At 55.2% G+C, this 11,786-nt stretch overlaps 2 protein-coding genes across 3 annotated transcripts; one reads left to right on the top strand and one right to left on the bottom strand.

The window, feature by feature from the left end:
• The first annotated feature begins 1 nt into the window (after position 1).
• Positions 2 to 5,518, top strand: MLST8 (MTOR associated protein MLST8). 2 transcript variants are annotated; one of them, XM_087733573.1, is made up of 9 exons: positions 2 to 361; positions 534 to 585; positions 672 to 834; positions 935 to 1,010; positions 1,205 to 1,393; positions 3,127 to 3,279; positions 3,459 to 3,583; positions 4,053 to 4,216; positions 4,758 to 5,518. In XM_087733573.1, the coding sequence occupies exons 1-9, from the start codon at positions 233 to 235 to the stop codon at positions 4,874 to 4,876; spliced, it is 1,170 nt and encodes a 389-aa protein (XP_087589699.1). In that variant the 5' UTR covers positions 2 to 232; the 3' UTR covers positions 4,877 to 5,518. The 2 variants fall into 2 exon arrangements, with proteins under 2 accessions (XP_087589699.1, XP_009466252.2); XM_009467977.2 differs by lacking the exon at positions 1,205 to 1,393 and having other exon boundaries at positions 6 to 361.
• Positions 5,519 to 5,650: 132 nt separating this feature from the next.
• BRICD5 (BRICHOS domain containing 5) lies at positions 5,651 to 11,203 on the bottom strand. The gene is made up of 6 exons (XM_087733574.1): positions 10,544 to 11,203; positions 9,097 to 9,149; positions 8,258 to 8,410; positions 7,885 to 7,992; positions 6,279 to 6,432; positions 5,651 to 5,785 (listed from the first exon to the last, which is right to left on the bottom strand). The coding sequence occupies exons 1-6, from the start codon at positions 10,698 to 10,700 to the stop codon at positions 5,691 to 5,693; spliced, it is 720 nt and encodes a 239-aa protein (XP_087589700.1). The 5' UTR covers positions 10,701 to 11,203; the 3' UTR covers positions 5,651 to 5,690.
• Between the last annotated feature and the right edge of the window lie 583 nt (positions 11,204 to 11,786).

Raw genomic sequence — 11,786 nt, forward strand, 5'->3', positions numbered from 1 at the left:
GCGCATGCGCAGAGCGAGCCGTGCCCCCTGCGCCGGCCGCCGCTGCCGGTACCGGGGCACAGCGGGGGGGGAGCGGGCTCCGGGCTCCCCCGCGCCGCGGCACGAGCGCACGGGACGGGCACAGGGGCGCAGGCGTGGGCCCACGTGTGAGCGCGGGGCCGAGCGCGGGCCGGGGCTGGGGCCGGGGCCGGGTCGCGGCGGGGCCTGAGCGGGCCCCGGCGGCGGCGGGACCATGAACGCCGCGCAGGGCACGGTGGGCAGCGACCCCGTTATCCTGGCCACGGCCGGCTACGACCACACGGTGCGGTTCTGGCAGGCGCACAGCGGCATCTGCACCCGCACCGTCCAGCACCAGGACTCCGTATCCTTCACCGCCGCCCCGGGCCGGGGCCTGGCGGGGCCGGGGGGGACTGCCCCCGCCGCCCCACGGACACCGTTAGCTCGGTGTCACACCCCACGTTTGGGAGCACCCGGTCTCACCGGCCGGGTCCTGGCTGCTGCTTCTTCTTACCGACCTTAACAGGCGCCTGCAGCAGGTGAACGCCCTGGAGATCACGCCGGACCGCAGCATGATCGCTGCCGCAGGTGAGCCCCCGCGCTGCCCCGGGCACGGGCGGCACCGGGCACGGGCGGGGGGACCTTGGTCACCCCCTGCCCGGTCGTTGCTGCAGGCTACCAGCACATCCGCATGTATGACCTCAACTCCAACAACCCCAACCCCGTCATTAACTACGACGGCGTGAGCAAGAACATCACCTCCGTGGGCTTCCACGAGGACGGGCGGTGGATGTACACGGGCGGGGAGGACTGCATGGCCAGGATCTGGGACCTGAGGTGGGCAGAGGCGACGGTGTCCCCCTCCAGTGGCACCCCGGAGGCGGTGGAGCTGATTGCACGCCCTTAAACATGCTCCTTCCTCACCGTTCCGTTGCAGGTCTCGTAACCTCCAGTGTCAGCGGATTTTCCAGGTGAACGCGCCTATTAACTGTGTCTGCCTGCACCCCAACCAGGTGAGCACCGGCTCCTCCGCAATTTCCCAGCTCATGCTTTGCTGTGGCTCCTCTGGGTAAACCTGAGGGGCTGCAGGGTTTTATACTGGCAGACTCAGCAAAAGATCCAGGGGCTGGCTGGGGAGGGTGGCCTTCCCGGTGGCACAGACCCACGAGCTCTCGGTGGCATTGCTGGACAAGTGTCCTGCACCCAGGCCACCTGTCCGCCTGCTCCTTCCCCGAGCTGCTGCTGCTGGGAGCTTTGGGTTGGTGTGGAAACACAGCCCACGTGGCACAGGAGCCAGCACAACAGACGCGCAGTCCCTCCATCTGCCCCAGGAAAGCCAACGCTGCTTCGTGCGGTGGAGCAAACCTCTCTGAGCAGCGGCGCTGGGAGCGAGCAGGTACCGCAGGCTCACGTTGTGCCTGCAGCAGGTGTCTATGCCGCAGCCCGGGGGCTTTGTCCGCTGAGCTTATTTGCCAGCCGGCATGTTTGTGCTAATTGCCTGCTGGCTGTTGCAAAGAGACAGCATAGCGGCCGCGCTGGGCCTCTTGTCCCATAGGAGGGGACAGTCCTTTGGGGCCATCTTTGTCCCAAGAACATAACCAAGGGGATGTGATGGGAGTGGAACTGGTGGCGCAGGGCGGGCTGGGAAGCTTGAGGGTGGCACTGCTGTCAAGAAAAAGCATCTCAGGGCCTGTGGCCCCCATTACTTTCGAGACTTTGGTAAGATTTGCTCAAGATTCACCAGTCTGTGCAGAGACTGTTGATATACAGAGGAATGGCTGGGGCTTGGGAAACGAGGCTAAAAGGGAGTGAGGTGCATTAGCGGGGACAGCGGTGAAAATCAATACATATCATTGCAGTGTTAATAACCCATCTGTTCATTTTGTATTCACAGTGCTGCAGGGTTGGTTTGTAGACATGGCGGTGCAAACCTTTTTAAAAAGCTGAGTAATAGAAATGTTTCTTTGCATTTGATTTTTTGAAAGTTTGATTTTATGAGTCCTGAATTTTGGACCAGATTTGGGATCAATTATTTGGACCAGACTTTACCCAAATGCTGCCGATGCTCCTATAGTGCCGGTGCTGTGAGAATGTATTATGTTAAAACAATTAGTGTTGTACATACATCTTACATGTGAAATAATCACTAACAAAGGTGCTGCTGAGTTGGAGAAGTGTTGGTTTGTGAGCAGAACACAGTTAATTAGTCCAAAGGTGGCAGTATTTATTCAGATAGCTTCATCACTCTGCAATTCCCTGCTGCAGTGATGCTGATCCAGTTATCAGAGAGAGATTTCTCATGGCCTGGGTAAGGTAATGATGGCTTTAGCAATTGCATTTATACCTGCTAAGAGGGGGCTGAGGATTGAGGCATCCAGAAGATGCTTCTGCACTGTGCAGTCAGCTAAATATATCGAGTGATGATTGTCTTCCTCAGAAACAAGCCGTTGCTCACAGGTACAGGATTAGCTGTGCCCGATGACCTGATCTCCTCTAGGGATTCTGCTAAAATTATGGGCAGCGCAAGACTGTCGATAAAAGCCCTGGTTTTAGTGGAGAGCCGCCAGCATTGTCTTCTGGTCTGAGCACGGGATCGCAGCCAGAACTCCTGCCCTTCAGCTGGCTCTTGCCCTTCCCCTGAGAAGGGGAGAGAGAGAAAAACCCATTTAGGCTTGTGTTTTTCAGGTATCTGTACACTCTTGAGTGCTTCAGTTGTTCACTGGCCAACTTGCATCTTAATGCCCTCTTCTCAGACGTGCTGAAAATCATTTGGCTTCTGTGGATATTGTTTGGAGCTATAGCTGTGCAACGGTTCTGGAAATCAGGCAGCTCCTGTCTGCTCTGGGGTTTATAAAATTAGCAAACACTTCTGCAAAGGTAAACAGCCTTTTTGTAGAGTGTAACGTGAGATTGGTACCCTGCTTGCTCTCAGCGCGCAGGGGAGGTTAGCAGGCTGCTGGAGCTCTGAAACAGCCCTGTGCTGGGTAATAATTAGGCAGAACAGGACCCTGATGCTCAAAACCGGAGTAAGGCTCCACATGGTGCTGCACGGGCATGATCTGGGCATTGGTGTGGGGCTGCTGCTTGTGGGGTTCTCTTCAGAGAGATGAGACTGCTGTTTTCTTCCAGGCAGAGCTAATTGTGGGTGATCAGAGTGGTGCCATTCACATCTGGGACCTGAAGACAGACCACAACGAGCAGCTGATTCCAGAGCCCGAAGTTTCCGTGAATTCGGTTCACATTGACCCCGATGCCAGTTACATGGCGGCTGTCAACAGCTCGGTGAGCTCCGACGGCCTCGAATGTGGGATGGGCTGTGCCTCCCGTGGGCAGAGGCAGCCGGTCTGCACATACCAGCTTTGCCTGCGTCTTTGCTTTGCTGTGGTGGGGTGTGGAAAGCCTGGATGGCTCTTGCGTGGGTGACCACCAGCCCGGCCACAGATCCCCCTGTTTCGCCACAGGGAAATTGCTACGTGTGGAACCTGACAGGTGGCATCGGAGAGGAGGTGACCCAGCTGATCCCCAAGACCAAGATCCCAGCGCACAACCGCTACGCCCTTCAGTGCAAGTTCAGCCCCGACTCCACGTGAGTGCGTGCCAGCCTCTCACCCACCTGCGATGGGAATGGATGGTCCTTTCCGGGCAGGCAGAGACCAGCTGTGCCTCCAGCTGTTGGCTGATGCTGGCTCCACACTGCCCTGCAGGTCCCCCAGGGAGGAGTGGGACAGGAGGCACGGGACACACTGGGACTGGGTTGCTGTCAGTGGCATCCCAGCCTCGTGCCCTGTGATCTCAGCAAGCTTTGCAGCCACGAGCTGTTCTTACAGCTGGGATTGAATTGCTGATCTCTGGGAGCAAAGTGGCGAACTTGGTGTACTCCTTCACTGAGTCTGTTCGGCTTGAATCTCATAAGGCAGATGATATAGGTGTAAAGAAATCTGATTACAATGAACGCAGGTCTCCAGTTCGTTACTGTTCCGGGCCAACATTAACGAGAGGCCCTTAGGTGTATAGCGTGACTAATAAGGTTACCCTCGCCTGTCTCTTCCTTGCAGGCTCTTGGCCACATGTTCTGCAGATCAGACGTGTAAGATCTGGAGGACTTCAAACTTCTCTTTGATGACAGAGCTGAGCATTAAGAGCAATAACCCAGGTGAAACGTCTCGGGGCTGGATGTGGGACTGCGCGTTCTCCGGGGACTCCCAGTACATCGTCACAGGTGAGGCACTGCTGCACTCCTGCCCTTGGCCCACTGCTCGATTTGGGCTACGCCAGGCCCCCAGCGGCAGGGCCCTGCATTAGCACAGGACTTAGCAGTTTTCTAACTGGGACGTTGCCAAACCCTCATCCACCAGTATGTAAGGAGAGAGCACCCAGCCTTGCGCCTGCAGCGCAGTCTACTCATTCTTTTAAGCATTTTGCCTGTGCTGCAATAGGGCATCTGTTTAAACTGGAGAGATGATCTTCACGTGTGCAGTTTATTTCACCTGGTAGCAATGCTGCTTGCAGTACACAGCATGATAAGTCCCTTCAAAACATACATGTTGTAATTTCCACAGTAACTTCTCTCTGAAATAATTAAAACCTCGCGTAATACAGAAATGTGCACTAAGCTTCTTGCTCTGCATGGCTCCCTTACCTGTCATCAGCAGCCCTAATAAAGGTGTTGAATGAAGCAAGAGGAAAGTTTTTTCTTATAAAAAAAGAACTTTAAAGGGTAATGCAATATATCCCACTCCTCTTTTCACTTTCTGTTCCAGCCTCCTCTGATAACCTGGCCAGACTTTGGTGCGTGGAGACAGGAGAGATCAAGAGGGAATACAGCGGTCACCAGAAAGCAGTCGTCTGCCTTGCTTTCAATGACAGCGTGTTGGGATAATGGTCCCGTGTGGGAAGGAAAGGACTCTGCTTGTTTTCCCTTGTCGTACAACGGCAAGCGCCCTCTCTGGAGCCCGAGACATGCACTTGTAACCATCCCCTGCACTGATGGAGAGGGCTTGGTCTCTGGCAGAAGCAGCTGCATTTGCCTGGAGTGAGACCAGGCTTCAGCTCCGAGCAGATCATTACCAAAACGTGCGTGGCCTCTAAGGGAGGCCGCTTGGACAAAAGGGAATGGGAGAGAGAGGCACGATCCCACTGAGGGGAGCTGGGTACGGTTCAGCTGGAGGAATCCCTGTGGCATCAGCTGCTGACGGCTTTGTGATGTTCTTATACGCCAAAGTGGAAAAAAAAAAAATCAGCTTTTTAAAATGATGGAATAGGCTGAGCAAAGAGAGGAAACGCAGCTGTTTTCTTGTTTTGCAATCCCTTTATTTGAAGTGTACTTCATAGACTTACTTGGAGAGCTGCACTCTTATAAAGCCAACCACCCCCGACAAATTTAATAACCTTGTGTTGAACAGGGCATGTAGCCATAAAACACTAGCTACTCCACGTGATTCCTCTAGGCCTGGATCTCCTACTACCTACGTACAAGATGCAGCCCTGGAGCACAGCTGCAAATAAAGAGTCTGTACTGGCAGTGCTGAACAGAGTCCTGTTATTTTTCTAAAATCTCCTGAACTGCAGCATGAAATCGGCAGGAAGCTTTTGGGGAATATTGTAGATGTTACCTTCCTTGTTGAAATCAGAGGCTTTTCAGGAATCCAGTTCAAGTATGTAGAGCAGCGAGAAGGCATCCTCGGCTGCAGGACTTACTCAGGGAGGTAATAGAAGCAGATAGACACACAAACGTTGCTTGGAAAACAGATGTCAATGCAAAGGTAGATCAGCCGCTGCTTCCCCGGACCTGCCAAATGAGCAAGGACAGAAGCAGGGTGAGAGGAATGCTTTTGCAGTCCTGCAGATACGAGTCCCTGGGGAGCCAAACAAGTGGAAAGCCTCAGGGAACGAGGTTTCTCATTAAAGCTAAAGTGAGACAGAACAGAATGAGAGCTCGGCAGGCTGCTTTTGGTGAAGATTAAGGTGACAAGTATTAAGCCAACAGCGTTGCAGGGGACTGCTCTGTGTTGCGGTCGGGCCGTGCGAACAGGCTGCGCTGCCTGGGGAAGGGGGCTTTCCCAGCCAGCACCACAGTTCACTGCAGGTTGTGGGTCCGAGCCAGCACCCGGTGATCGCTAAACAATGGCTTGATTTTGAACTAGAGGTCACCTGTCCCGTCCCGGGCCTTGGCAGCCAGTCCTGGGATGTGCGTCAGCTTCTGCGCAGCAGAGCTTGCTCCTCTTAGATGTACTAGAAACAATTGCGCTTTCCTCTTCTGGAAAGGGACGCATACAACTTACCCTCCCCTCTCCTGACCCAGAAGATGGATGTCTGCTCACACAGGGTCTGGACAGCCTCCCCCAGGCTTTTGGGGTCCACTTGTTCCCCCACCAGAATGCCCAGGAACTCCCGGTAGTACTTGGTCTGGTTATTCTGACGTAGCATCTGATCAACCTGAAAGAAATGTCCCTGTTAATTTCTCCCAAGGCACTTTGCTCCTCCCAGCATTGCCCTCCAGCCCCGCAGACCTGCTCTCGCTTTCGAGGCACCCAAAGAGCAGTCTCTACCCCAGCAGTAAGGGTGGGTTTCTCCCAACAGCTGCCCCATCCCACCGGGATGCCCGCACTGCCCGGAGCAGCCTCCCAGGAGAAGCCTGGCTGCCAGGGGCGAGGCTGGAGCGGGGACAGCCCACAGCCCCTCGCTAGCCCTGCAGCTTGGGAAGCCGGGGGGATGGTTCCTCCTGGGCCCCTCGCTGGGCTGCTTTGTCCCCAGGCCTGGAGCTAAAACACCATGTTGTGCCAGGTGTCACAACCACCACAGCCTGCTGGCAGAGGAGCATTGGTCTGAGCCACGCCTGCCTGCCCAGCACCGCCACCACCCCCGGGGTTCGGCTGGCCCACAGCTGTGGTGACCCACGGCAGCCATGTCCCCTCGCCACACACAGCAGCAGAGCCCCCCGCGCCGGGTGTGACGCAAATCAGCATCCTTCAGCCCCATGGTGGCTGGGACCAGAAAAGGCTGAGCTCAGGCTCCTCAGTGCTGGTTCCCATTTGATGGCCGTGTGGGCTGCTGGTGGCCGCATGGGCTGCTGACAGCCCCAGCACCACCAACTCTTTTACCTCCATTAAGGAACCTCAGAGCCTGGCAGATGCTTTCTCCTCCTTGCATCCCCTTTGGTACCCTGCTTTCATGGGTGCTGTGTTCCTACACTCCTCTGGGTTAAACGCTTCCCGGCTGGGGGGAGCGGCAGGCGAGGGACAAGGAACCCCCAGGGGCCCCCAACGAAATGGAGAGCAGATGGCAGGGGCACAAAAACGCAGGGCCTTCTGTCTTCTTGAAACAGAATCTGCCCCTTGCCCGTGCATTCATTAACATTTTGTTCAGAGGGTCCGTATACATGATTTACTCCAACTTTCTTCCCTGTGAATTGCTATCAAACCCCCTTTGTTTTTTGTTCACCAGATTTTTAAGCAGGTAACAGAATCCAGTGGGAGCGGGTCCTGCAAGAGCCCTGCTATTCACCTCTGTGGGACATAGCCCCCTTCCCTGACCCGCAACTCTGCTGTTTCTCACAGAAGATAGGATATCGATAAAACCAGGAGCTGTTGCTCTGAGCTCGCACACTGAGCCCAGTGCTGCAAGGCAGAGCTCTCCTCCTATGCAAGACACCAACCCAGCCCGCCCTGAGCAGTGGATCGCCCAGAACAGGGGGCTGCTGCTGCTACCCCTGACTGGGAGAGCCTGTGCCCTCATTCAGCCACGCTTGGGATGCTGGTGTTAGAGTCGCTACTGCAAACACATATCCATGCAGGAAAGGGCCTTCAGCGAGCCAGGACTCCATGCAAAGCCTAATTCATCACCCCGTCCACTCAGCCGCCTCAGGGAACGGCTGCAGCAGCTGCTCACTCTCTGCTCAGATGTGTTGAGAGATGTCTGCAGGGTCTGGAGGTCCCAGGTGTCCATCCTCTTCAGGTAGCATGCACGCTGCTCCATGGGTTTGTAGCACACATAGCCCTGCGAGACAGATTGTGACCTGTGAGAGCAGGCAGCGGCACGCACCTGCAGCTGTCTTAAGAGCCCAAAAAACGGACATTCCTTCTTTTGCCCTGCCTTATCTTTCCTAACTAAAGGTGCAGAGAAAGGCACCAAACAGTAGCTGGTTGATGTTTTTCCTGGTCTACACCTCCTGCTCTCACCCCAGTAGCTCTTCTCTCAGCAGCCTGGGCTCCTCTGCTTGCTTCCAGGCTAGCAAGGCAGGTAATTATCCCAACACACTTACATTCCTGCTGTCATACAGCACCACGGCGGTGTGGTTACTCTGCGAGGTTATGTAGTAGGTCACGGTGCTCCTGGACTCGTCCACCAAGGCTGTCTGGTTCCTCAGTGGGTCTTGCTGGCCCTGGAGCGTTAGCCGGACGAGCTGAGAGCCAGCCTGGGCACAAAGAGAGGGAGGGCAGCACCAGCCATCAGCCGTTCAGTGTCTGTGCACAGCATCTCCCTGCCGACGTCCCCCCTCGCTGGTCCCTGTTGCTTCTCTGAATTATTAGCGACAGCAGCAAGCTCTGACCCAAGGGAGGGGAGCAGATCTGTGAAGCAGACCGCTCTCCGACACGTGGGGCTGGGGGAGAGGTGCCAGTGACCCTCATGCCAAAGACTCCCACCCTGCCAGGGTGCCGGAGGAAAGGGCCGGGGGACTCGCCAGCCTCTGCCGCAGCCGCGCACGGGGGGAGGCTGGGATCTGCCTCCCCAGCCAGCGCAGCTCACTGGCAGCAGGCACGCTCCCCCCGCGCCTCAGCGGCCACAGCCGCACGTTGGAACGTGCCTGCTTAGCAAAATACCAGCTTGCAGCTATAATTACAAACGATGCACTGAAGTTCCTCTAATTTAAGCAACGGTTTCTGGCAGGCGCGTTGCAGGGGTGCGAGAGCCACTGCTCAGCTCGCTGCCTGCAGCGCTGCCGGCGCCTTCCTGCCCTTCTGCCTGCAGGCTGCCTGCGATGGGGCAGCTGGCCAAACCCAGCCCTGATCTCAGCCCGTTCCTCCCTCCCGGCAAGTGCTTCCGACACAAATCAGGACTGCAGGCAGGAGGAGGTTTTCTGCCTGGATCGGGATCCCTTACCTGGGCAGAGCTGGGGGAGAAGCTGAGAACCCCCACAACGCTGATGCCAACAACTGCAAAAAACAAGGCAACAGACAAGATGATCCAGCACGTCCTGGATGGAGCTGTGAAGCATGCTGCGGCCCTCCTGTCCTGGGAGCCAAGGCGAAAGAAGGAAAGAGCAGGAGTTAAAGTTAACCCTTCTGCTGGTTATCCTTCACCATAAAACGCACTTCCCGCTCACGACACAAATCACTGTGCAAACTGCTGGGATTTGAATGCAGAACTGCCAGAACATCACAGCGGCCCCGGAATAATGTCACTTTTATCCCCCAGCGATGGGGTTTCAGATCTGACATCCCAGTAACCAGCACTCCCGCAGCAGAGCACTTTCCTCCTGCGGCCAGGGGAGCACGCAAACGCTGCAAACCTGCTGAGGAAGGGCTGGAGCAGGAAGCTTTCCACAAACAGGGGCTGCTGCTGCACTTCAGCAGCAAATTAAATTATTGTGGTTTATAGCAGAAATCCCCAGGAGAACCTTCAGCATTTGAAACAGGCCCTGTGTGGAATGATCCTGCTTCCACCCCCCTCTGTATATTTGGTTGTATTTTATTTTCTTGATAAGTTGCTCTTCACGCAGACCAAGCTGTTACTTGAAGCAAAAGAGCTTGGCAGTCATGTGGCATTTCTAGTGGCTCGATTAAAATTCACTTTGATTCTTATATAGAAACAATTAAATTTAACTTAATGGCACATTAAAAAATTTTTACAAAGCAGAAAGAATGTGCTTTCAATAATAGTTTCAACCCCACTTAAAAAAATAATCTCTTTCTCAATCTTCTGAAGCACATAGAGAAATCCAATAAATGCCCATGGTTGGATTTGCTACAGCCGCACAAGGAACTGGCTCTTCACGCCTCTGGGTCAGTTACTGATCTTTTTCAGGCATCTGTAACTTCCAGATACATTCCACTAGAAAAGCAGCGAGTCTTAACAAAGTTAAAACTGCGCAAAGCTGAAAGCTCAGCAATTCAAATGCAATAGAGGCCAAGCCCTACAATAACAGGCAGGTTTTCAAGAGCTAACGAAATTCTCTCAAGTGGGAAAGGTGCAAATAAAGAAATCCAGCGACTCCTGTCCCTCGGCAGGCTGCAGTTCACACGTGCTCACGCATCCCGAGCGGCTCTGCAGCTGCGAGCCGGGTTGCTTTGGCATCTCGAACCTGACGGCCCTGCCCTGCCTTGTTGTACCATCGGTTTATGCCGGGTAAGCCCGGGCACTTAGAAGAAAATCCAGCTGATGGAGTCAGCTGCCTTACAAGGAGCTGAACCGTGGCGTGCTGAGTTTGGGGATGAACAAAATCTTACCAGGATCCATGGGAGCAGCAGGAGCTCAGCTCCTTCAAAAGAGGAATCAAGCAAGCACAGAGTAGGGACTCTGCGATAGCTGGGGGACCAGGGATACTCACTGCAGAGACAGCACTGCCGGTGCCGTTCCTGCCCTCCATCCTCCACTTCAGACGAGGACCTCGCTCCTGCAGCTCTGCCTCCTGCCAGCCCACAGACTGTGCATGATCCCCAACTCCAGGCACGCCCGGGAAACCTAAGCGTGCACCCACGAAACATAAATACGTGTCCCTTCGGCCAAAGGGCTTCCCAGCCAGGAGCTCCTCAACTCAGACCTACGGGGAGGGTGAAACCTTAGAGCTGCCACCTGGGGAGAGGAGAAGGGAAGGGGGGGTAAAACCCAGGGCTGCCGAGCGATGCTGTCGGTGCATAAAACTGCTCTTCCTGCTCACCTTGCGGGCCGGCGGGAGGGGGGCAGGTGGACGACAATCGGGGGCTTTGTGTCCGCCCTCCCTGCTGGCAGGCCCTAATAGCGGGACTGGGAGAGTCTCATTAAGAGGTACAATGAATAGAGAAAAGTGGCAGCCTGCCCTTGTCATCAGTTATTTCTACATTTCAACATGAACTTTGTGCTGCCGGAGCTCCGCGGGCTGAAGCCAACTGTTTATCCTGCAGGCTGCTGCCCTGCGAGCCTTGTCTGCACAGACGCGCTTGTGCTCCACCTACGGACCTCGCCTCCTTCAGACCCCGGGGAAAAGGATCCATCTCGGCTACAAAGTCATCGCCACAACCCGGGCTGCACTCGTGCTAACACCCCTGCCCTGCGACGAGAAACACCCCGCGGGGAACAGTGTTCCCAGAGCGTGGTTTTCCTGAGCAGTCCAGGAGCTCCCCATGAGGGCTTTGTGTTTTTGAGACCTGCCAGCCAGACGTAACCAACTGAACGGAGGCAAGGAAAAGCTCAACAGAATTCCTTCACGTGGTATCTATCAAGGGAAAATACAGCTTTTAGACATTTTCCTATCAAGCACAGCCCAGGACGGATCAAACTCAGCCAAGAGGGCAGCTCATCCTGGAGTTTTTCATCATCAGAGCATTAGCAACCCTCCTCCTCACTCAGCCTCTTTCCTTCTCTAAGTCAAAAATGAGCTATTTCAGTAGATCACCACCCCATTCTAGCACGCTGCTTCTGTGGGACGTGAACTCACACACCTGAACGCTGCGGCCAGTGAGAGTCAACCATCACGGTCACTCCTTTAAAACGGCAAAACTGAGAACGCCAGACCTCAGCGTCCCGTGCTGCGGCTCAGATGGAAACGGGAACAGTCAGACCACCAGTTCTGCTTCTGCCAACCCAGGCGTGGC

Source organism: Nipponia nippon, unplaced genomic scaffold (assembly GCF_047370975.1).
Source record: "Nipponia nippon isolate SJK-2023a ecotype South Korea unplaced genomic scaffold, ASM4737097v1 scaffold_5, whole genome shotgun sequence".
Taxonomy (NCBI): Eukaryota; Metazoa; Chordata; class Aves; order Pelecaniformes; family Threskiornithidae; genus Nipponia; species Nipponia nippon.